Raw genomic sequence first — 26368 nt, 5'->3', positions numbered from 1 at the left:
GAGAGACAGACAGAGAGAGAGAGAGAGGGAGAGAGAGAAAGAGAGAGAGAGAGAATACATAAAACATGCAACATCAGCCCACAGGCAGGTGTGGAAGTCAGCAATCTCTCCGTCTCTCACTCATCTCACACAACACATATGTAACTAATAAACACACACACACACACACACACACACACACACACACACACACACGCCCTCTGATTGGATTTCCTTCAGACCTCTTTTGGGCCGCATTTGAAGTGATGAAAATAAGGGCGCATCCATTAAGTGCATGAGGTAGGCCTAAGAGAGGGCATGGATGAAGGATTTAAGTGTTGGCTATAAAGTGCCTTGGACCACCTGCTACAAGGACAAAGGCATCATTTTCACTCCAGACAGACTCCAAAACACCGGTTTAACAAATGCCAAAAAGTATTTCATAGCATCAGGTATCAAACATGTTAAATTTACTCCCTACTTTAGATGAGCTCTTGCCCAGCTGAACCTTTTACTGGACATTTAGAGCAAAGTTACCTATCTGACAAGCTTAATGGAATCAAATATCTCAGAATTTGAATTTTTAATGTGACATTATCTATTACACACACCCACACACACAAACCAAAATGCTACATTATATACGTCTGTATATATGTATTAAAAATGCAAGATGACTGTTTTCTTTTCCTTACTTTGATAGAAATATTAACATGCATAGTGGAAAAGGGAAATGGATGTACAGATCATAATTCAAGATGCTGTCGTAAATAGTTATCAAATCTTACAGTAGCTACAGTAAAGTCGTTCTAAATAGATGAAGAACTATAATGACGGAAAGGTCTGCCCATTTAGGGCCCTATAGTGTGAACCCCTCTTTGTTTCTACTCGCTGTCTCTTTCTCGCCTCCATACACTGCTCCTTGTTATAAGTTTTTTTTAGAGGGGAAAATCCCACAGTATCACATAAAGGTTGGCACCATGTCGACTCCCCTGTCATGACAGCCTCTGGCTCACCATCACAGAGATGCTGAGATCACACAGCACAGCTTTCATGCTTCGACACAAATATTCATCCAAGCATTACGGAAACTGTAGCTTGATATGCTTTTTTGCTCATTGTTGTGGAAATTGCTCATTGAGCCATTCAAACACATTCAGAAAAAGAAGGTGAGCCTCAGGTATCTGAATCTCATATTGTGTAAGTGACAGTTGGTTTAATTGCAAATGCTGGTACAGACAGTTAATCTCACTCTCAGACAATAACACAAAACCATATGTCATGGATATATTGAAAAATTGACCAAACAAATAAAACACCACATATTACTGATATGTGCTTAAGTGGTTATGTTAAGCTTTTTTTGTTCTGAAATAGTCAGCAGAAAGGGCTTAATACTTATCAGTTTGACCCCTTTTGTGCAAGACTGCCAAACCACTAGACTGCAGCTAAGGTTGAGTTTTTATTTCACCCTGATCTTGTCATTGGGAGGTTGTTACATGAGAAGGTCTCTAAAAGGAGCTTTGAAGTTGATGAGTGCTCGACAAGCCTTTTGTTCACTGCATAACTAGGGCCACGGAAAACAAACAAAGTTTTAAGGGAATATTTCTCTTTTTGAAACTTTCACTTTTCAAAGCTTCAAGTGATATATATCAATGACATGTTTCTAAAAGAGATCAAATTCTGTGGAAAAAATAAGATACTATAAAGTAATCCTATAAAAAAAGACAATTTTGGTTTGCTGTTATTAGTTGAACTGGCACAGAAATGGTTTTGGACCTTCTTGAAATGTGTATAGAAATAACAACCATTTTACATATGTCTGCAAAGAAAAAGTATACTTATTATATTATAATGACAATATAAAGTAATATTTTGCACTTCCATCGTATGAACACATCTGATTTCATGCTAGCTTAAGGCACCTTCTACAGTGGATCTGATTAGATAAGTCTACATTTAGATGTAAAAATATATATTATCAAATAAATAAATACATAAAATAAATATATGTAGTGTGAACTGTATAAATAATATCCTGCTTATGTGTTCTGTTCTCCACAGCTTTCAGTCTTGACATTTCAGCGCATCACATAAGTAGTGTTCCTTCAGTTTTCTCCAAAGCCAGTCAATAATAAACCAAGCCTGAAAGTAGAAAAACTTGTCATATAAATGTCCTTTCCAGCATCAGACAGGACATTTTCTCTTCTCACTATTCAGCAGCAAGCCTAATGGTAAAAAGTTTCTGTTAGACCAATGGACTCTGGGACGCCTTCTGTAGCTCTCAGCACTTAGGAAAATGTCCAGGATTGAGCACTTCACCATCATTTCTGGTTTATGCTTCCTGAAGCAAGAACCCATGTCATCTTTGTGGCACTCGTGGGTTTACCCAGGCTACTAGACACCCATACATTTCCCCTGTTCCTTTATGATTAGAACAGGGCATAACAAGCCTATTCCTCTTCATACACCAAATCTCAGCTGTGTCCTAAAACTTCTTTGTAAAGTTCAGGTACTTTATCAGGGTCTACTGGCCTGGGGAGAAAATGTGTGAACTTCTGATGTCGCCTTGATTTTGTCCCATCTCGTGGTGTTCCATCCTTGTTGAGTGCCACATAGTAGCGTGCCCCCTTCTCGCCATGTTTGTAGAGGTTGGAAGAATATGTGTTGTACCAGTTCTCTTCAAACTGTTCCCGGAAGACACACTCAGCTGTCAGTTTCTCCTACAAGCAAAAGAAAGGCAGAAAATTGAACCTTATGTAAAGTCCTAGTACAAATAAGCAGAACCTTTAAGACATGGAGAAAATTAAGTTGTGTTTTTATTTTACATCTTCATAACCTAGACACTCTCTCTCTCTCTCTCTCTCTCTCTCTCTCTCTCACACACACACAGCATTTAGAACTATTCACAAAAACTGTCTCAGGAATACTTACAGAGCCATAGAGTTCCCCCTTGTCATTCATTCCAAGGTAGAGGCCACTGTCCACTCCTCGGATGCTGATTAATCCAACTGCAAGGCTTATGAATTCCAAAATACCTGGAGAAGAATAAATCAATTGTTCTAAGTATGTACTCTGCAGTCTAAGCCCACAGTGTAGTCACACATTGTGAGTAAGCTGTTCTGAAATACTAGCTAGGCATGATTACTACTGACTGCCTCTATTTAAATTATAAAGTTGGTCAAATTTTCAGTGATACACAGGTGTTATAGGATACTCATGCAGTTCTGCAGCGTACCTAGCCTAATAATAAATGATAATAAAAGTATATGCAATGTTTATGCTGTATAAACAATATATAAAGTGAATAAATGCACGTTATTAACGTGTATAGATTGTAACGTTATGCAATATGAATACTTATACATTTATAGACATCTGTTTGAAAATCAGTTTCAGTCTGAATTAAAGTATTGCATTAAAAACCAAACCAAACCAAACAAAACAACTCCCCCATACCGAAGCGGCTATGGTCTTTCCTCGTGCCTTGCACCGTGCCGTCCGGTAGGATTTCCAGGTGGAAACCGGTTCTGCAGTAAAGCTGTCTCCTCCTCAGGATGCCCTTTAAGTGCACCAGCTCGGAGGGTGTGCTGCGGGACAGCTGCTCGGCAGGAAATCGTTGATCTCCGAGCAGCGCGAGAGTCTCGGCGAGCGGCGGCAGGAAGAGGAGCGAGCTAGTGGCTCCTGCGCCCTCAGCGCCCTGCAGCAGCGCGCTCATCTCCGCCATCACCGGCCGAGACGATCACTCAAGCCGTGCGCAAAACCCCTAACACCCCACTCTCATACGATCCATGCAGCCCACAGCCCAGGAATAGCGCACAAAGTGAACGAGCAAAGAGTTTCCTAGTTGCAGGTCAAGAAACGTAGGTGCAAATTATAATACTCCCAGGCAGACCTCCCCTGAGGTAAAATATCCACCGATGAGGAAACTTAACTGAACTGCAGCTGAACTGTCAATTGAGCACGAATTTAGTCACTTTCGAATGAATTCCACGCACTTGACATGACATCTCTTGTTTAATATGAATCACATCCACCGCACAGGAAGTAGCCTGTTTAGTCTTGAAGCGTGCGACTGGTAAATCCGGCGCACCTCTAGGGCAAAACTCACAGCAGCCCGACTTCTGGTTTAAGGTGTGTGTGTGTGTGTGTGTGTGTGTGTGTGTGGTACTGTGGGTGTGTGCGTGATCGCGGGAAGTGGTTTATGCTGTGTGAGCACAGGGCAGGTGCACAGCGGCTGCAGGACTCCAGTGGGCGGTGCTGGGATTGTAGACCTGCCTTACCACAGCGTTTCCTCTTCGCACTTAACGTGTCTATGCGTATGTGCATCGCTCTCTCTCTCTCTCTCTCTCTCTCTCTCTCTCTCTCTGTGTGCGCGCACGGTGAGTTTGCATTTGTAAAAAGGAACATACAAAATCACAACATGCACAAATCCATAAATGGACCATATATATTTTAAATGCATGTCTGAAAGGTGCAACTGCATTGCACTCATTACTTAACTCTATCACACGAATGAGAAATATTGCAAACGCAGCTTGCCATGTTTCTCATTGCAAATGAAGCTTGCCATTTGCGTTATTTCTCCGAGCCTGCACGCGCGCGCTTGATTGGACTGGGCTAAATCCCCGAGCACATCTCGCGAGGAGTCGCTTCGCACTGACCACTGTATCACTGTAATGATGGCGGCGGCCGCACGCCAGTTCAGCACAATATTAAACACCATTACCGTTTGTAAAAACGGTGCAGGCGTTAATCTGAGCACAAGCCAGTTGTCCAAATGGAAAATCTCCATGCGACGGGTTGTGACAGGGCTGTGCATCGCGGTAGGAGGAATAGCTGTGTGTCAACACCGCCCTGTGAAAGGAGTCAACACAACGAGGATGATCCACGCAGTCCCGGTTGTGTTTGCTAGAGAAAAGGTACGGTTTAGGAAATCTGGACAAGGGTGCATTTATTTATGACACGCAGTTCTGTACATGCTCATTAGGGTGTGATCAAGTAAACAAGCCGTTCCCTTGGGGCATATGTCAATGACGCTCTCCACTATAAAGAGGTGCTGAAAACAACGAAATCGAATTTTTGAAATCGAAAACTCCTCCCTCGACAGGATGTACAGAGCCAAGGAGACAGTTACTCATGCATAAAATGTCACATCCAAACATATTCATTTTAAATGCCTTGTCGATTAAATGCCTTGTCGATACAATGCACAGTAAAAAGACCAGTGTTGGTGATGCACCATTAGGGTTGATACACAACTTGAAAATAAGGTTCCATCTAAAACCCTTAAAGGTTCTTTGGTCGTCTGCATGGAGGAATGCTTTAAGGGGAACCCAACAGCAGAGCAGGTTCCAAGAAGTCTTCACTCTTAAAAGATTTTGAACTGTAAAGGTTCTTCAGTTGGAACTATACAAAAGTGTTTCCATATCAGAAATTAGAACCATTTTTGGAAGCAAAAAAAAAACAACCCAAAAAACCCAAACCTTACTTATCTAATGAACCCCTTAAGGAACAAATGAAAAAAGCCTTTTTCTAAGGGGGTTGAAACTAAGAAGCTTTAAGAACCATTGAAGAATCCTTGAAAGGTTCTTTTTTGCTAAGACTGTTAACACCAGTGGAAAAAATGGTTAGGTGATCCCTGACGCTATTAATTAGTTGACATGGATGTTCCTGTGTATCTAAAATTTTCTGAAATGTAAATCAAGTTTGTGTTATATAGTGAGGCAGCATTGCTTTGGCATGGTACAGTCGTCAGTGCTTTTGAATTACAGTAATAATTAATGAAAAGCTAAGGAAATCCAAGCATGATTATTTAGGGTAGGTACTTGTTCCAGAACGCTCTATTGAGAACTATTGGTTTAGTCCTTCCTGTGCTTAGATAAGAGTGAAAAGACAAGGCTATGCCCTAGTCATATTCTTGGCACGAGTAACTCTGACAAGTTGGTGCAGCAGTAATCTGTAGGGGACTGCTGTCAAAAGAACCATCACTGATTTGTTGGCTCATTAAACAATACAGGATTGGCTCAGTCTGCTGTGCAATTGCCCTTACGCTGTGCTTGTTTATTTCTTTGGTCTCTTATCTTGAGGTGGGTGGGGAGGAGGGCACTGGACATAACCTTAACTTGTGGATTGAGATGCAGGAATCCAGGGCTGAGGTAACAGGACACTGAGCCTTGGCAGTAAAGCTGACATTTGATGTGGGTAATAAGTAGCATAGGCACACCTTCCCATGGTGTTTGCCTAGTGCCCAGTGGGCCTGGCTGCCTGCCACCTGGGAAAGACATCAGCTCTGTCCTTGTGAGCTCAGGCTCAGTGAAGGGCCATAATATGGTTCCTCTCTGTTAGTTAACATTTAAAACAGGTCCGTATTCAGGTTAGTTTGTGTAAAAAAAGAAAATCTTAGGTGCACTCTTTGGCATAAATATGAATCTGAATGAATTACTTATGAGGTTTAATCCTGGCCCATGTCCTAAACTTGATCATTCATAACCTTTCATACAAATTCTTACAATTATGAATTCCTACAAATGTGCAGTTATGACAACATGCTCATAAACGCCTGTGATTTAGCCCCATGTTTGGTGGTTCCTTTGTTTTGGTCTCAATATTTTTTCAGATGTGCTTTTTTTTTTATTGTAGACCAAGATATCTGCTGATGATGAAGACATGCCAATGTCAGGTCATGAGCACAGGTTCCGTCTGTTTAGTTCAGTGGAGTACGAAGGGCAGCTTTATATGACACCCCTGGACTTCATCGAGTCAGTTACCATGAGTGAGCCGAAGAGTAAGCACTAATCAAAAATTCACTAATCACACAAATTATATTCTTAAGACTAAATACTTCTTAGCACTTAGAATATACCATTGACCGAAAAGAATGAGAGTAAGATTGACTTAGGCATTAATTTGATGTTTTTCATACAAGGAAACCACCCAGTTGCTGCTTTAAAGGTAGCTATGGCTGGTCATTATCTATGAAGTCATAACACTTGCATGGAGATAGCTATCTCCACCAACATTTTGTTTAAGGAAGAATAACCTGTAAAAACCATTCCCAAATGTGTTTGAGCCCTAAGGCCTCTTCCTCTTGGCACTTACCTGTGGTGGAAATTCACATCACGGCAGGTGTGGTTGGTAGTTTTGATATTAATTACAATTATTTACAAACCCTATTGTACACATGTTATTATACACTATTGTTAGAGACTATCACATAGTGGCATTTTTATATTATTGGAAGAAAGGTTATACCTAGGATATTTTCATGCCGCTTAAGGCACCACCCTGATAAGTTCTTTCACACTGTGGATTTAAACACCATTGTAACATTAGAAAGCCACTGGCTTTTTCTAGTCCTATTTCTGTGGTTGAGAGAAAGTTAGACTCTTTGGTCTTTTGTGAGTTGTTGGCTAGGTTGAAGCTTTCCTCAGGCTTAGGTAGGAAAGGGCCACTGATAGTTTGAAACTGGGTATGTGGTTCCACCCTGTGTATATTCCTGTTATCTTCTGACTGAAAGAGCCTGGTATGTCCAGACAGGAATAAAATCTGAACTCTAATATAAAGGACGCACATTGCTTCACTATGTCAGCCAGATTATTTTTAATGGCACATGCTCAGCAAAAAGGCATTATGGTATTTATGGTTTTATGCCATGGCTATAAAGGCTGTTTGAGTGTGCTATAACTTTGCATGTTTGTGAAAGCCTGAGCAGAGAACCACTAAACATAAAAAAAAGAAGAAGAATTATGCAAACATAAAATACAAACTCTATATTAATTTCTGGTTTTGTTTTGTATTTGCTCGTGCATTACAATTAATTAAAATATACGTATTTGTGATATTGGTTTGTGTTTATGGGCCTATTGCAGTGTTCTTTTAATAGTCTCAGAACCAGATTGCTATGAGAAGCAGAAATTCATTTGTAGGTGCACCTGTATTTTGGTGCAGGGTCAGTAATAATTTTGCAGTTGCATGGAGAACAGCTTCACAATTATAGTTGCAGTGCTGAGAGAGGACAAATGCATGAACTCAGTCATGCATTTTATGACCTTTTGGCTGGATCTCAACAACATGGCCTTGCTATTCCTTCAGAACTTGTGCTTACAGTGTTATTCAGTAAGATAACTACACTGGATTATGTGAAACTCTTGTGAAAATGCTAACTAGACTAATAGTTAGACAAAATAAACTACTACATTAAACCATACTGTGTTAAGGTAGAATCTAATGATGTGTATTTGTGCAGAAATGTTCTAAAATTATTTATTTTATTTGTTATATCCTAGAAAAAAAGTTTTGGCAAGCCCTGACAAAACAGGTATGATATAGAAAATGTTGTGTATGATACTGAATTTTTGAATTTCATTGACAGATTATTTAAATGTTTACTTCTTTTTTGAAGGATTTACATAAGATTCTCTCAGATACTCCTCCTGTTTGGAAAGGCTCATCCAGGCTTTTCAGGAACTTAAATGAAAAAGGTGAGAATACACAACAAGCAAATACTTGTATATATTTGTACTCCTGAGGATATTTATCTTTACATTTAGAAGGCTGAATGAAAGTACACAGAGATTTTGAAAGCATTTATAACTCAAGTGAATTGATTAGTAAGTGATTAAACAGCCTTTTTACCTGAGGGTCTGAGTTGTCACACTGTGGTGAAAAGCAGAAAAAAAAAGTTTTGTATTTGATCCTTGTGAGCTGAAGTAATCTCAGTAAGGGAGTTTTATAAAAGAAATCGGATAGGTTATTTACCAGGTAAGCAGCAGAATTCTCTGCTCTTTTTCCCAAAAGAAATAGAAGCAAATGAATAAAGGCAAGCCAGTACCAAGCTACAGTCCAGACTAGACAAAGCAAAACATGGATGAGCTTCTGTTTTCAAGAAGGATTATAATATGGTGCTGGAATATATGGGATCTGGTACTGTTACGACATTCAGAGAAGGTTATTGGGTCATCCAGATACACTACAATTTTTATTTGTCAGAAACATTTATAATGTATGCCATGTGGACAGAAGTAGACATGTATGATTTATGCTTTGCAAGGTTTGGAAAACAAAGAAAAGAGTTTTGTATTTGATCCACTGCAAGCCAGTGATGTCACAGTGAGTCACATGATAGGGTGTAGAGGAGTTAGATAAAATTCTGGAAGCTTTTTAGAGGAGTGGTATATATCATATAAATCAGCCAATAGCTTGTGACAGTAGTCCAGTTTAGTAATTACAGAGGCCTGTATGAGAACTAAAGCCGTCGCTGTTGTCAGGACGGATTGTGATTGTATGCTTCTAAAATGTTGCAACAGCAAGACCTTCCTGATAATGTGTAGGTCCCCGTTGTGCTGCCAAACCAGCTCTGACCCTTCAAGGCATGGACTCCACAAGACCTCTGAAAGTGTGCTGTGGTATCTGGCACTAAGACGTAAGCAGCAGATCCATTAAACCCTGTAAGTTGCGAGGTGGGGCCTCCATGGATCGGACTTTTTTGCCCAGCACATCACACAGATGCTCGATCGTATTGAGATCTGGGGAATTTGAAGGCCAAGTCAACACCTTGAACTCGTTGTCATGTTCCTCAAACCGTTCCTGAACAGTTTTTGCAGTGTGGCAAGGCGCATTATCCTGTTGAAAGAGACCGCTACCATTAGGGAATACCGTTGCCATGAAGGGCTGTACTTGGTCTGCATCAAAGTTTAGGTAAGTGAGATGTGTCCACATGAATTACAGGACCCAAGGTTTCCCAGCAGAACATTGCCCAGAGCATCACACTGCCTCCACCGGCTTGCCTTCTTCCCATAATGCATCCTGGTGCCATCTCTTCCCCAGGAAAATTGATGTACATTCACTCGGCCGTCCACATGATGTCAAAGAATATGATTCATCAGACCAGCCGACCTTCTTCCATTGCTCCATAGTCCAGTTCTGATGCTCACGTGCCCATTGTAGGCACATTCAGTGGTGGACAGGGGTCAGCATGGGAACTCTGACCGGTCTGCATCTACACAGCCCCATACACAAGAAGCTGTGATGCACTGTGTGTTCCGACACCTTTCTATCATAGCTAGCATGAACTTTTTCAGCAATTTGTGCTACAGTAGCACTTCTGTGGGATCGGACCAGACAGGTTAGCTTTCACGGGTTGTTCTAACTACTGCATATTACCCCACAAGACCTGGTGTTTTGGAGATGCTCTGACCCAGTCGTCTAGCCAGCACATTTTGGTCCTGGTTAAAGTCCCTCTGATCGTTACGCTTGCCCATTTTTCATGCTTCCAACACATCAACTTCAAGCGAGAAATGTCTGTTCACTTGCTGCCTAATATATGCCACCTCTTGACAGATGCATTTGTTACTAGATAATCAGTGTTTTTCACTTCACCTGTCAGTGGTTTTAATGTTATGGCTGATTGGTGTGTATTGCTGATTGGTATATACAGTATCTCACAAAAGTGAGTACACCCCTCACATTTTTGTAAATATTTGATTATACCTTTTCATGTGACAACACTGAAGAAATAACACTTTGCTACAATGTAAAATAGTGAGTGTACAGCTTGTATAACAGTGTAAATTTGCTCTCCCCTCAAAATAATTCAACACACAGCCATTAATGTCTAAACCGCTGGCAACAAAAGTGAGTACACCCGTAAGTGAAAATGTCCAAATTGGGCCCAATTAGCCATTTTCCCTCCCCTGTGTCATGTGACTTGTTAGTGTTACAAGGTCTCAGGTGTGAATGGGGCGCAGGTGTGTTAAATTTGGTGTCATCACTCTCGCACTCCTTCATACTGGTCACTGGAAGTTCAACATGGCACCTCATGGCAAAGAACTCTCTGAGGATCTGAAAAAAAGAATTGTTGCTGTACATAAAGATGGCCTAGGCTATAAGAAGATTGCCAGGACCCTGACACTGAGCTGCAGCACGGTGGCCAAGACCATACAGCGGTTTAACAGGACAGGTTCCACTCAGAACAGGCCTTGCCATGGTTGACAAAAGAAGTTGAGTGCACATGCTCAGCGTCATATCCAGAGGTTGTCTTTGGGAAATAGACGTATGAGTGCTGCCAGCATTGCTGCAGAGGTTGAAGGGGTGGGGGGTCAGCTTGTCAGTGCTCAGACCATACGCCGCACACTGCCTCAAATTGGTCTGCATGGCTGTCGTCCCAGAAGATAGCCTCTTCTAAAGATGATGCACAAGAAAGCCCGCAAACAGTTTGGTGAAGACAAGCAGACTAAGGACATGGATTACTGGAACCATGTCCTGTGGTCTGATGAGACCAAGATAAACTTATTTGGTTCAGATGGTGTCAAGTGTGTGTGGCAGCAACCAGGTGAGGAGTACAAAGACAAGTGTGTTTTGCCTACAGTCAAGCATGGTGGTGGGAGTGTCATGGTCTGGGGCTGCATGAGTGCTGCTGGCACTGGGGCGCTACAGTTCATTGAGGGAACCATGAATGCCAACATGTACTGTGACATACTGAAGCAGAGCATGATCAGTATGCAGTATTCCAACATGATAACGACCCCAAACACACCTCCAAAACGACCACTGCCTTGCTAAAGAAGCTGAGGGTGAAGGTGATGGACTGGCCAAGCATGTCTCCAGACCTAAACCCTATTCAGCATCTGTGGGGCATCCTCAAACGGAAGGTGGCGAAGCACAAGGTCTCTAACATCCACCAGCTCCGTGATGTCGTCATGGAGGACTCCAGTGGCAACCTGTGAAGCTCTGGTGAACTCCATGCCCAAGAGGGTTAAGGTAGTGCTGGAAAATAATGGTGGCCTCATAAAATATTGACACTTTGGGCCCAATTTGGACATTTTCACTTAGGTGTGTACTCACTTTTGTTGCCAGCGGTTTAGACATCAATGGCTGTGTGTTGAGTTATTTTGAGGGGACAACAAATTTACACTGTTATACAAGCTGTACACTCACTACTTTACATTGTAGCAAAGTGTCATTTCTTCAGTGTTGTCACATCAAAAGGTATAATCAAATATTTACAAAAATGTGAGGGGTGTACTCACTTTTGTGAGATACTGTATATATACCAGTCAGCAATACACAGCAATACACAGTCTTAGGAATCCTACTTTTTTTTAGTACAAATTATGTTATAGATATTTATTTTATGAGTTCAGCAATATTGAGTCCATACAAAAACATCTTTGATTTCTAAACATTACTTTTCCAAAAAATAATCTTACAGAAAAAATTTTTGTGTCACAGTCAAAGTCTCCACAAGACCTGTGTCAGATTCTCCAAGACTCTCAGTAAAACGTATTTGTACAGCACTGTGTGTGTGCGTGTGTGTCCAAAAGTCTTAGGATATATATATATATACATACACACACACACACACACACATATATATATATATATATATATATATATATATATATATACACACACACACACATACACACATATATACACACACATACACACACACACACACACACATATATATATATATATATATATATATTGGTAGACATTACACCTTTACAATTATTTTTAAAAGACAATGACTTGATCTATAAACAAAGTTTGTGTCAGAAGACGAGGAGAGCTGTTTGAACTCTGCAGTGTTGAGACTTGTCTCTGTGACAGCTCCCCATCACTGACGATAGTATGAATTCTAAGAATGGCATTGGATTACATTGCTCACACTGACACTTTGTGTGAATCATTTCTTAGAATGTTTGTATTTCTGACAGCATCTGCTCGAGCATATGGGCTTAGTTTCTATCTGCAAGACCAAAGCTGACTCTTGTCTGGATGTTTGTTAACCTTCACACACAGAGCGGGCCCACACCTATGTTGTTACTTTCATGGCTCTTCATCTGTCTTATTGTGGCTGCCATGCACAATTAAAAATACATGATTGGAGGAATTTACTGAAAAAATTCTGAAAGATTCTGTAAGTACAGTGCATCCGGAAAGTATTCACAGCACTTCACTTTTTCCACATTTTGTTATGTTACAGCCTTATTCCAAAATGGATTAAATTAATTATTTTCCTCAAAATTATACAAACAATTGCCCATAATGACAACATGAAAGAAGTTTGTTTGAAATCTTTGAAAATTTATTAAAAATAAAAAACAAAAAAAGCACATGTACATAAGTATTCACAGCCTTTGCCATGACACTCAAAATTGAGCTCAGGTGCATCCTGTTTTCACTGATCATCCTTGAGATGTTTCCACAGCTTGATTGGAGTCCACCTGTGGTAAATTCAGTTGATTGGACATGATTTGGAAAGGCACACAACTGTCTATATACCTATCCCACAGTTAACAATGCATGTCAGAGCAAAAACAAAGCCACGAAGTCCAAGGAATTGTCTGTAGACCTCCGAGACAGGATTGTATCGAGGCACAGATCTGGGGAAGGGTACAGAAACATTTCTGCAGCATTGAAGGTCCCAGTGAGCACAGTGGCCCCCATCATCCGTAAATGGAAGAATTTTGTAACCACCAGGACTCTTCCTAGAGCTGGCTGCACGGCCAAACTGAGCGATCGGGGGAGAAGGGCCTTAGTCAGGGAGGTGACCAAAAACCCAATGGTCACTCTGACAGAGCTCCAGTGTGTCTCTGTGGAGAGAGGAGAACCTTCCAGAAGAACAACCATCTCTGCAGCACTCCACCAATCAGGCCTGTATGGTAGAGTGGCCAGACGGAAGCCACAGCCTGCCTGGAGTTTGCCAAAAGGCACCTGAAGGACTCTCAGACCATGAGAAACAAAATTCTCTGGTCTGATGAAACAAAGATTGAACTCTTTGGCCTGAATGGCATGCGTCATGTCTGGAGGAAACCAGCCACCAGTCATCACCTGGCCAATACCATCCCTACAGTGAAGCATGGTGGCGGCAGCATCATGCTGTGGGGATGTTTTTCAGCAGCAGGAACTAGGAGACTAGTCAGGATCGAGGGAAAGATGAATGTAGCAATGTCAGAGACATCCTTGATGAAAGCCTGCTCCAGAGTGCTCTGGACCTCGAAGGTTCATCTTCCAACAGGACAACGACCCTAAGTACACAGCCAAGATAACAAAGGAGTGGCTACAGGACAACTCTGTGAATGTCTTTGAGTGGCCCAGCCAGAGCCCAGACTTGAACCCGATTGAACATCTCTGAAGAGATCTGAAAATGTCTGTGCATCAACGCTCCCCATCCAACCTGATGGAGCTTGAGAGGTCCTGCAAAGAAGAGTGGGAGAAACTGCCCAAAAATAGGTGTGCCAAGCTTGTAGCATCATGCTCAAAAAGACTTGAGGCTGTAATTGGTGCCAAAGGTGCTTCAACAAAGTATCGAGCAAAGGCTGTGAATACTTATGTACATGTGCTTTTTTTGTTTTTTATTTTTAATAAATTTGCAAAGATTTCAAACTAACTTCTTTCACGTTGTCATTATGGGGTATTGTTTGTAGGATTTTGAGGAAAATGATGAATTTAATCCATTTTGGAATAAGGCTGTAACATAACTAAATGTGGAAAAAGTGAAGCGCTGTGAATACTGTCCGGATGCACTGTATACAGTCCACTTTGGCGAAAAAACCTCCCCAACTCAATACATCACACCCATTTTCCCTAGTAAAACAGCGTAATAACAAAAATGCATAAAGCCACATATGTTTGGCTGGTCATGCCAATGGTCCAACAACAGCTACTGGTAGATATGTCAGTTTTTATGATAAAATAACACTTACTTACTTATGTTCATGTTCAATCCTAGCACATATTTTTCAAAAGGTTTACAGCTCCTAATGAGTTTCTTAAAAGAATTCAGCAAAATTACTGCAGCAAAAGTTTTTGCACTTTGACCAGTTTGATCACTCTGCAGAATCATATAGTCATATAAAGCTCTTTTATAAAGTTTAAAAATAACAACTCTGCATTTAGTATTGGGTCTAGATTTAGTTATATGTGCTCCTGCAGCCAGTTGTCTTTTAACTGCTTTGCTAGGCATACTGACATCCTTTCCCACAACACTCAAAGCAGTCAGTTTAAACTATCTGTGCTCGAGTCACTACCTCTGCCTGCAAACAAAAGCCTGGGAATGCTTTCAACGGTCACAACAATTTTCCTTAAGTCTCTCCCTGACTGAATCTTGACAGTTGCTCTTCCTTTTCTCGCTTTTTTGCACAACAAAAGGACTAGCAAGGCTGAAAGAAGAACACACACCCCACATCAAGCATCCCCAATCAGCAAAAGATCACTTGAGAATGTTTTACACCTAGGAAAACAAACAGAGGATGGCCCAGGAGCCAGGCACTCAGGCTGCTTTTGTTTGGGTTTGAGACCAGCCTGATTACTTGAGTAACTGTCTCTCTTTGTGTGAAAAAAAAAACAAAAAAAAAACACACCACCAATTAGGAGTTAAGAAGGGAATCCCCTTAGATGTTATCAGTGCTAAGCAGTGATGTTGTGTTTGAAATGACATATGATAGCTTGATTTTAAAGGGCGGTTTAGGGATCAAAAGGCATAAATTCATAATTTTTCATCTGTTAAGAATGATTTTATTGATATTATGTACTTTTTTTAGGCGTCATCTCATATACAGAGTATTTGTTTCTTCTTTGCATTTTGACAAGTAAGTATAAATGCGTATTCACTGAACGACGTGAATTTTTAAACGTTTAAATGTTACAGTATTCTTTTTTTGCATCAATGTCAGATTTTTTTTTGGTGTCATTTTCTAGAGCCTCAGGCAGGATTTAGGATAGCTTTCAACATGTTTGATGCAGATGGCAATGAAATGGTGGACAAAAGGGAGTTTATGGTGGTATGTGTTCCCTTTGGTTTTTACTTATCTAACTAACTCACTGTGTGTAAGCAAATGTCAAGTAAAACACTTTTCTCCCATAGCTAGAGGAAATATTTCGTAAGAAAAATGACAAAAACGATAGAGGTGGAGAGACTGACAGCTCATCACAACTGGTAAGAGAAACCGCAAATTCTTTCCTTTTACAGTATTCAGCTAAAAGTCAGACTCACTGCCATCTTGATATTCTACATGTTAACCCAGTAACTGTAAAAACTGAAATAATATTACAATGTGGCAATGTTACCAAATGGCTAGAAGAACTTATTCTCATTTTCTGTATTCTGCGTGTCATCTTCAAGAATGTGGAACTGTATGGATATCCAGGTTCTGTCAGCCATGCTGTATGTATCGGAATATATGAGAAAACGTGTAAAAGTTTGCATGACTTGTTTCTTTGTCTGCCTGTTGATGTGTGTAGTGCATGATGAAATTGAAAATATGGCAGTCAAAAGCATCTGTTCATGTCCATTTTTTTTGACAGTGATGATTGTATTAGGAACAGTATCTGAGGTAGACATTTCAAACAACCCTGGGCCTGCTTCACCATTATGGAGCTTTTCTGACAGGCATAGAGAAATGGTCTTTTATTGTGCATTGTGTCACATTTAGGTAAAGTCAAATGAAGTGACCCTTACACACTGCTCAGTCTCAGAAAGGCAGGACAATATGTCCTAATGGATCTTGGCCGAATGCAATCTGAAACATGTTTCCATTGTCTGGGACAGCACCAAAAAGAGACCAGATGATTTATGTTACTTCTCTACTGTCAGGTGGCGTTCGCTGAGGCGTGGTTGCCCAGATCTCGCTTAAAAGGCCCTCACCCAAAGACAGACCATTCGTCCTGGACCCCCATGTTTTATTTTTACAGTTACTTGAAAAGTGGTATTCAAGCTCAGATTACCTTTTTGTAATAGCCTGACTATGCAGAGCCATGTGCCAGTCACAGCTAACACTGAAGTGGGAGCCTGTCCCAGCAGGGTCTAGGAAAACTAGTATTTTTTTCTTTAGAGGTTTTGTTCAAGGGTACTGTATGTGTACCTAGGGTCTCTCCTAAAGTGAATTAGTCTTAATTGCTATCTTTGTGGTCTACTGAAGATTATAATGTAAGACAGTAAAGCCTGTATTTGCACAGCATAGGCATTATAGAACAGTTTCAAAGGAGTGGGTTTGGTCCTTGAAAGCATGTTGTTTTACAGCTTGAACCTGTGCATGTACTGAGAAATCCTATAATCCAAAAATACGAAGGAAAGAAAGATCAACAAAAAAATGTAAAATGATGGATGACATCATTTTGATATGCCTAAGCAAAAAAACCAAAACTGCTGCACATGAGCTGACAGTTCAAATGCACAAGCCTTCAGATTCAGGGATATGGTGTCACAAGCACTAATCACACAGGTGAAAGGGTAAATAATTGTTAAGCGACAGCCGAACAAATTCAGGCCTTTAAGGACTGTTTTGATGGTGTGATTAAAACTAGGGTTTTATAAAAGCCAAAGTTACATATGTTAATTCCTTGATGATTATCAAGATAAAAAAACATATTTCCTAGTATTAACATGTCATAATGGAGGATTATACTGTCAGTATGTAACCAAAACTGGATTTGTAGGTGTGTAAGTTTATTAAATCGCTGTGATGTTGTTGTTATTCAAGACAAATTGAAAGAACTGTCACAATGTTTATTTTACCTGAGGCAATTTGAAAAACCAGTGACACATTTGTGCTGCCTTCATAGATTTTTTTATTGCCAGTAAACTTAATGGCAGCTGACTAACTTATTGTCTACTGTTCTGTCTGTATTTGGGGAAGTGCATGACTTGCATGGTTGGCATGGTGATAAATGTGATGATCAACAGACAATGTTAAAAGGTTTTAAATATTGCTCTAGTTACAAGCATGCTTTTCCTCCTGTCCAAATGCCACCTGGAAGGTTGTGAATTTGTGACATTGTGTCTGTGCATTTTCCAGTCATTTAATCAGTGAATGACTGTTTTGAAGGCGCTAACAGCTGTACCTCTGATATGCAGGTTCTTAAAAAAGAACACCAAGCGTTTGAACCTAGAAGCTTCTGGGATGTGCTGAAGCATGGTGCAAGAATAGTTCTCTTTTCAGATCTGATGGAGGTACAAACATCCTCTGTCTCATCACTCGTCTAACTGATTCGATTTGTATCCGTACCTTTTGTCTGCTGTGAAGTTTACTTTTCATAGGTTTCCGCTATCATTTTAAAATGGAGTAACCCAAATTAAAATTCCAGTGCAGCATCTGTATGTGTGTGTTTTTTTTTTTGTGTAAAGCCCATTTTCACTACCAGAATGGAACAAAAATGTTGTTTCAATGTATCAATCAAAGGCTTTATACAAGTATTTGCTAAGAGTTTCGCAATCTAGTGACTAGTAAGGTCAGTGTGCATACAGTTACAGTGCATTTCTTTTGTTTGTGGAATATTTTGCAGCGATGGGACTTAGGATAAGGTACAATGGGAGCTTGTTGCTAAAGGGAAAGCCTCATCATCCTCAACAACAGATCCAGCTTATAAGGAAAGAACACTGATATGACTAAAGTGCAGATTTTTTTTTTTTTTTTTGCATGAGACACTGTTTGCTGTCTGGCATGGATGACCTGCTCTTTATTTCATGCTTGCAGAAATAAAATACAAAAATAACTTTATGAATATCTAAGCACCCAATTTTCACTCATTAAATGCCAGCGCACAAAACTAAACGCACAAAAAGTCAAAATCAAGGATGTGAGACACTGACTTCCGTCAAAATGATATGCACCCGTGCTTAACAGTTTTGTAGTGTTTCTGTAGAAAGGTACACCTCCCATGGATATGTTGTTTTGCCAAACGTATGACATGTAATGGCTTTATTGTGATTGCCTTCTCAGTCAGAGGTTGATGGATAATTCTTTTTACTTTTGCCTTCACAGCATGTTCAAGAGAACATTGCTGACACAACTCTGTTGGTGCATTTCTTTGGAAAAAAGGGAAAAACTGAACTGAACTTTGAGGACTTCTACAGGTAAAAGGCTAATTAGATAATAAATAGTATTATTTTGCTGTAAAAGTTCTGTAAATGTATAGACAAATCCACAGCTCAACCATCATTCATAGTTTGACTGAATGCATTGTGATGAATGTTTGTAGCATTCATATATTACAGAGTGATATTTCACTCTTCTGTTCTTCATACATCCATCTTGCAGTTGTTTCTGTTTGGCTGTGGCCCTTACATCACTTAAACTACTATCTACTGTAAATGAATGGATTTTGTTTTGTCTCACTCATAAATCTTGTCAGATATATACAACTACAAAATAAATAATTGTACATTTACTACCAAGAAAAAAAATATCCATCAACCAGAGAGTGAGAATATGTGTCCTTTTTGAAGAATTTGGAGCTGGTCTAGTCATTTACTTAAAGGTCCCACTAATTCATTGGTGGCATGTCCTCTCAGCACTGCTTCTACTTCTACTCTCGGCAGATTCATGGACAACCTGCAGACAGAAGTACTTGAGATTGAGTTCCTTACCTATTCTAAAGGCATGACCACCATCAGTGAGGAGGACTTTGCTCGGATCCTTCTGCGATACACCACTGTGGACAACATCAGTAGCTATCTGAAGAATGTGCATCAGAGCATACCTGATGAGAAGGTAAAGGCTTTTGCTCTTCTCATCCCATCTACCAACACAATCTTGCTCACCAAAGCAGAGTGACCTTTGAACCAGCACACTTTAAATGTATCCCACTACTGCTGAGTGAAGCTTGGTTTAAAAAAAAAGTGTGAAGGGTGCTATACCTGGAGTTAGATTACAATACAGCCACTTTCTACTGGGCCTGTCATTTATATCCCCAAATTTATATCCCTTATTTGAAATTTCTTTTAAATAATAATAAAAGCTAAGGTAAAATATTACTTTTTACTTATTGTAGTATGAATGCCATTGCCCTTATTTAACAACTTTTGTTGATCTTTATCCAAACACTCTAACGGTTCTTCATTTTGTCAGTACGCATTTGCTTTTTATCATACAGATGTTAAACAAGCTAAAGTATGCATAGACTTTTATTTTTGCAATATTGAACACACATTCCCCACTGTGTTCATTTGTAATAGCATATCGATGATGCTTATTGTCCACAGAATCATTTTGTGGTGAGCTTTTCCGTCCAGAGGAATCGCGCCATTGCCTTTCACGAGTGAGCCTATATTGCACAGCAGAAATCAATGCAAATACTCAGTTGGGATCTTAACATGAGTCTAATAGAACATCGAATCCTGTTTTAGTTTTCGCTCTGTTCAAACCCACCCATGCAGAATATGATGGCTGTGGCTCAGGTGGTAGAGCGGGTTGTCCACTAATCAGTAGTAGTATCACTAATAGTAGGGTTGGCATTTCGATTCCAGGCCCACATGACTCCACATACCGAAGAGTACTTGCGCAAGACACTGATCCCCAAGTTGTTCCCAATGGCAAGTTAGCACCTTGCATGGCAGCTCTGCTACCATTGGTGTGTGAGTGCGTGTGTGAATGGGTGAATGAGACGCTGTGTAAATGGATAAAAGCGCTATTTAAGTGCAGACCATTTACCATGATGTGGCTGTTTGGAGATGTCCACTGGTGATTAAGTGTGTCTTATCACCACGTCAAGTGATATTTTATGTAGTTCCACTTATAGCGACAGCCAAGCGTCACATGTTACTCATTAGTTCATTTGTAAAACAGACGTAAGAATGGTGCTGCAGAAATAAAAAGGGTCTAGTGACTGAGAATGGATGACTGGAATTCAATAGAATGGTAGGCTGGTAATCCACTAGTCCTGAGTTGTTTTGGATAGATTCCCCTTGTTTTGGTTTATGTGAGAATCTGGTTAATCTTCTTTGAAAAAAAAAAATCGACAGACTGCTTGACCTTAAAACCAAGTGCTGACAGCTCGAGTCATAGGCCTGGAACAGGACCTGGGTGGGTATACTTTGATTGTTTGACTAAGTTATTTCCTGCCTTTGGATTTGTTATCTGTCTGACAGCTTCAAGGTCCCTTAGATACTTAAGGTTTCCCTCTGATCGAGAGAGAGTTAAGTCTGGCATAGATAATGTGTTGTTCAGAGCTCTGCATTTGTTATCGGAAACATTATTCTCAGGGTTGAGACATACATTGGAGAGTCATTATTTTTATGAGTTTTCTCCCAGAGACAGCACCTTTGATATCACGAACTCTCTGGTTTGTGTAGAATGTTTTTTGTAATTCTTAAGAGGGGTTAGGTTATTCATAATTTTCTAAAAATACATTTTCTTTTGGATATGTGATCCTGTTTAGAAGCTGTATCTAAATAAATGTTTTTGACAGGAGCATCTGCTTTAAATATATCATGATATATTAAATTAATAATACAATATAAAAATAATACAAAAAAATGATATTTATTGTTTCTTGTAGGGAATCACTTTTGAGGAATTCAGGTCATTCTTTCAGTTCCTCAATAACTTAGAAGACTTTGCCATTGCCATGCAAATGTACAACTATGCAAGTCGACCAATTGGACAAGGTAAAAATTTTTTAAAAAATCATTAAACCAATATTACCCAGTCCACACTCTTTGTTGTCCCTTTCCTAATGTCCCTTTCCTAAGTTTTTTTTAGCAGATGCCATATGCTGAAATGCTGACATCTTATTTGATGTACAGATGAGTTTGCACGTGCAGTCTACGTTGCCACAGGCTTAAAACTCTCCCAGCACCTTGTGAACATTGTCTTCAAGATTTTTGATGTGGATCACGATGACCAACTTAGCTACAAGGAGTTCATTGGCATCATGAAGGACCGCCTGCATCGAGGCTCCTGGGTAAATGGGACAAGCGGGTCAGCCGCTCCACAGCTGGGGCTGTTTAAACATTGTTTATCTTCCTTTTACTGCAGCCCGGGTGACAGCAGGGTTATAAACCCCCAATCAATCTGAGGGAAGAATGTCCATGTAAAGGAAATCAAACATGTAGATTCTACACAACAGTAGCCCGATGTGATACAGACTGAGAGGGCAGAGTGTTATTAGTTAATAAGTTATTATGTATGTGTTCATTTGGTTCCTGTCTGAGGCACCAGTCAATATAGAAGCTATTCAACTTTCTATATGAGAACATAGATTCTGCTGTTGTAACTCTCTGTTAATTCTGTATTCAGGTCATTACTTTAACAAGATGGCATGGGTTTACTGTACGTTTAAATCACTTATTCATAGTGAGCTGAGTAGATGAGAGTTAAGGGTCTTGCTTAAAGACCCCACAGTGGCAGCTTGGCACACAAACTTTTGAACCAAAAGCCAGAGCTGTAACCACTGAACCACCACTGGAGTCAAATCCCAGGACTGCCAGAGAGCTAGTGAGACTCGACCAAGATATCTTGAGCACCTAGATTTGCTCAGCACTTTGACTGGATTTTATCCTGTTGCTTTTCTTTTTAAAGATTAAATTACAGATATTACACAAATTTAATAAACACTTCATACTTTGCTAATTTGTAAAAGCACATAGGGTGATAGGTATATTATTGCTATTACTATAGGGTAATCTACATTACAACTAATTTGTTTAGCGCTTTTCCCTCCAGTGGAATTGCTCTATAGCTCTTCAAATTTAAGTGAGCTTAAATTACACAGCAAAAATCAATGCAAGTGCTCAGCTAGGATCTGGATGGGGTGGACAGTCTAATCAAAAACAGAATCCCATTTTACTTTGGCAAACCTATCCATGCATAAAGAGGGTACAATTTTAAGAGATATTTTATATAATTCTCACAGTACTAAATTGTCGAACAAGACATACAAAGGACCTGAGGAAAATAAATGGGTCTGGTGCATGAGAATGGTGAATGGAATTCAAAAGACTTTTGGACTAGTAGTTCACTAGGCCTGTGTTTTTTTTTTTTTCGCTTTGTATTTGTTTACATGAGAATTTTGGAGGAAAATCCTACAAACAGCTAGACCATAAACAAATCAATAAATGTAAATTTGTCTTTTAGTGCAGTGGCACATATATAGATGTATTCTATAACTGTGGTTGACCATTTGCCTGAAGATTTTCTGCCATCTAGTGGTCTTAGCTAAAGCATTGTGGCTATTTTTATTTAATTTTCTAATGTTGCATTTGGGGGCGCACGGGGACTTAGTGGTTAGCATGTTCGCCTCACACCTCCAGGGTCAGGGGTTCGATTCCCACCATGGCCCTGTGTGTGCGGAGTTTGCATGTCCTCCCCGTGCTGCCGGGGTTTCCTCCGGGTACTCCGGTTTCCTCCCCCAGTACAAAGACATGCATGGTAGGCTGATTGGCATGTCCAAAGTGTCTGTAGTGTGTGAATGTGTATATGAGTGTGCCCTGCGATGGATTGGCACCCTGTCCAGGGTGTACCCCGCCTTGTGCCCAATACTCCCTGGGATAGGCTCCAGGTTTCCCCGTGACCCTGAAAGAAGGATAAGTGGTATATGGATGGATGGATGTTGCACTCACTGACCTTAGTACTATTGTTCCATTTAACCTCTCTGTCATCTGTCTTTTTTTGCATGCTCTTCTTGATCTAGAAACTCTCTCTCTCTCTCTCTCTCTCTCTCTCTCTCTCTCTCACACACACACACACACACACACACACACATGTGTATTTTTATATGCAGGCTTTGTTGATTTTGGTAAATTTGTTATAATGTTGCACCACACTGATTCTATCTTATTTCAACTATTTCTTCTTTACTTCTAGGGATATCGAGAGGAGAGGTTCACCTCCTTTAAGGCCTGTATGAAGAAAGAGTTGTCTGGAAAATAGTTTGGGGAAAAGAAAAAAAAATACAGCCTTAATCTTTCCTTTATTGTTATAGGCATATTAATGTTTGTAGCGATTCTCAGTTAAATTAGTGATGTTGTCTTATTTCCACAAAATCAAGCTTGGTAGTATGATTTTGCCTTGATGATGTTTAAACAAATGACTAGGAACCACACCATGAAAGCACAGTGTGTTTTGACCAAGGCTTTGCCTAAGCATCATATTACTCTGTAATATTAATGTGCTGGTCGATTAACAGATACTAGATACTAGCCAGACTGTGGGTCAGCGAGGAGAACTGCCATAGCATGATTTTAAGTTAAAGTTAAGATTAAAGAAAGAAACTAGTTGCCATTGCATACTGAAATTATATGTAGGATGTTACATTAGGAATTGTGCAATTGAAATTTATATTCTGTAGCTATACTATAGCTAGTTACCAATTAGACAATAAATTAGACTATAGTTAGTAACCAATTTGTAATATTAATGTTTTTAACCCTTTAACAGGCACACAATGAAATACTCATGCACAAAATCATTTTTATGTCCATTCTTACTAATTGAATCACATTCAGATTCACGTTTACATTCAGATTGTCAAATTCACTCTTTGGCTTAACAGTTATGGATGTATACCATCCGGTTAAGTTGCCCATTTAAGGTAGAAGAGCCTACTGAACACAATGAACCAGTAGTATGTTTTTACTTTTACAGCTACAAATTTAATGAATTTTGCTTAGATATGTTTCTCATTTATTGATATATTTGCAGTGTATCCTCATTTTGATAATCGGTGTAAAACAAGTTATCTTAATAAAACGTTATGCTCATGAAATTGCTGATAAATCTAGTTCAGTGAACTCCTGCTAAATCAGTTCAGTTTAGCGACTTAGTGACTGTAAATTGTTTTTAACACAACTCATACATAAATACAGGGCTATGAATGTAATATACCTACATAAGTGTCAAGAGTGGAAAGTCGAAAAAATGTTTCTTTGTGTTTTATCTTTTCACTGACTTTTGACATTTTAGCTCAGTAAAATGAGTAATGAGGAGTAGAGATGGTGATATCAATGTTCAGTTTTCATACTAAATTCAAAGCAGTATTTCGTAAACTGAAAGAGCCCCCTTGTGAATGTATTATGCCAGAAACAATCATTGTAATCCTTTGAGATAAAGCAAAAAATTGGAGACATATTTATGAACACTATATATTGGAATGACAATGATAGATGTGTATAATTGTGTGGTTGAGCTGCCTGTTAAAGGGTTACTTATTTGTTGTCAACTAGTGAAATTCCTTGTGTTTCGTTGATTTTACAGCAATAACCATAGACTGAAGACGACACACAGAGTACCTCTATATGATAAGCCATTGAATTGGATTAAGCCAATACCTCCAGGAATTATGCCTAATACCTTTCCACTGACACATTTGCAGGGCCCTTTAACATCTAATGAGAGCATAATTAAACATTTAAATTATACATACAGCCTGTTTTAAAAAACAGAAACAGATTGAAATATTTTATAAATATTTTATAACCTCAGTTTCACCTATACAGGATTCTTCTCTTGAGGCCTTATGCAGCAACACAATATGCCTTCATTAAACAACAAAAAGCAAATTCATAGTGGGTTTATGACTATATTTTTCTATGTAGTCTTCTATATTACGTCATATTTATACAAATTTTTTTCAACTGTTTTCTGAAGTCAACGTGCATGATGATTTTTTTTTTTCACTTTCATTTAAAAAATCCTTAAAGGTATGCTCTAAAAATGTAAGATTTCAGATGCATTTTATGTTCAAATGATAACTCATAACCCTGTCTATTATGTCCTATGAATCATCATGACCTTAATATCATAAGCTGCTATATACATAGAAGCTTATCATTCTCTACCATTGAATAGAATTTGGTTTTATAACGTGTTTCTGATTAAAACATCACTTTTTCTGGCCACAGCCACCTATTCAATCAGGATTATTATTGGACTATAAACACATAATCAGGACAGTGCCCTACTCCCTGTGGAGATGATGTCTTCACAGTGAGAATTCTAAAGGATGAAATCAACAGATATTTTTTTTTTAAAGCCAAAGCCAGTACTGATGTTTCCCTATATCTCACTTTTTTTTTTGTACAGTAGGCTACTTTGAAAGCACAAAAAGTGTATTATCATGAGTAAATATTAGGCTGAATAAATAATCCTACACTGTACAGTATGCACGTGTTTATCTTTTGTTATGTTGTGGTTGCTATATTATCTTGCTGTAGGCTTTACTAGTTATCACTAGCTGTATTTTGCTCAATTTAATGTAGGGTACAGCGTAATGCAGGCTATAAACACTAAAAAGGGTTAGAATACAGGATAAAACAGCTGAGTGCAATTACATTTTCCATTTGATTTTTGTACTGCTTTGTCTATCTGCTATGATTAATATGATTTGTGCTTTACGTTGACATGTTTCTTTGGGAAATCAAATTTGAAGGTGAGTTCACAATAATCCCTTTAATAATGACTAATAAGAATGAACTGGCTTTTTTTTTTCTTCTGTACTTAAGGAAGGACCCTATATGTGTGCCTGCTGTGAGTGTTCTCCCATCAATGTTTTCTAGGGCTTCAGAATGAATTGCATTGAGAATCTCTGTAATATCTAAATGCAACCCTGAAGACTAATGATGTAAAGTCCCAGACTGGGCAGAAGTCTTGATGCACAGATGGAA

At 39.3% G+C, this 26368-nt stretch overlaps 2 protein-coding genes across 2 annotated transcripts; one reads left to right on the top strand and one right to left on the bottom strand.

The window, feature by feature from the left end:
- Positions 1-1143: 1143 nt before the first annotated feature.
- On the bottom strand, positions 1144-4127 carry fgf20b (fibroblast growth factor 20b). The gene is made up of 3 exons (XM_053630713.1): positions 3439-4127; positions 2914-3017; positions 1144-2702 (listed from the first exon to the last, which is right to left on the bottom strand). Exons 1-3 carry the CDS (start codon positions 3704-3706, stop codon positions 2457-2459), a joined length of 618 nt encoding a protein of 205 aa, XP_053486688.1. The 5' UTR covers positions 3707-4127; the 3' UTR covers positions 1144-2456.
- Positions 4128-6085: 1958 nt separating this feature from the next.
- micu3b (mitochondrial calcium uptake family, member 3b) lies at positions 6086-23675 on the top strand. Its single transcript, XM_053631562.1, has 13 exons — positions 6086-6766; positions 8268-8299; positions 8384-8462; positions 15531-15578; positions 15688-15770; positions 15854-15925; positions 16112-16153; positions 17843-17938; positions 18750-18841; positions 19307-19478; positions 21265-21373; positions 21512-21669; positions 23571-23675. Exons 1-13 carry the CDS (start codon positions 6649-6651, stop codon positions 23634-23636), a joined length of 1167 nt encoding a protein of 388 aa, XP_053487537.1. The 5' UTR covers positions 6086-6648; the 3' UTR covers positions 23637-23675.
- Positions 23676-26368: the final 2693 nt, after the last annotated feature.

This window comes from Ictalurus furcatus, chromosome 8 (genome assembly GCF_023375685.1).
Source record: "Ictalurus furcatus strain D&B chromosome 8, Billie_1.0, whole genome shotgun sequence".
NCBI classification, from domain to species: Eukaryota; Metazoa; Chordata; class Actinopteri; order Siluriformes; family Ictaluridae; genus Ictalurus; species Ictalurus furcatus.
This window is presented reverse-complemented; position numbering and strand designations above follow the sequence as displayed.

Excerpts from the sequence above, each read along its gene's own strand:
- fgf20b (XM_053630713.1), bottom strand. The coding sequence starts at position 3,706 with ATGGCGGAGATGAGCGCGCTGCTGCAGGGCGCTGAGGGCGCAGGAGCC. Across the intron at positions 3,018-3,438 it reads GAAAGACCATAGCCGCTTCG|GTATTTTGGAATTCATAAGC; the intron begins GTATGGGGGAGT and ends ATTCTTCTCCAG. Across the intron at positions 2,703-2,913 it reads AGGGGGAACTCTATGGCTCT|GAGAAACTGACAGCTGAGTG; the intron begins GTAAGTATTCCT and ends TTTTGCTTGTAG.
- micu3b (XM_053631562.1), top strand. The coding sequence starts at position 6,649 with ATGCCAATGTCAGGTCATGAGCACAGGTTCCGTCTGTTTAGTTCAGTG. Across the intron at positions 8,463-15,530 it reads CAGGAACTTAAATGAAAAAG|GCGTCATCTCATATACAGAG; the intron begins GTGAGAATACAC and ends TACTTTTTTTAG. Across the intron at positions 21,374-21,511 it reads AAGTCGACCAATTGGACAAG|ATGAGTTTGCACGTGCAGTC; the intron begins GTAAAAATTTTT and ends TTTGATGTACAG.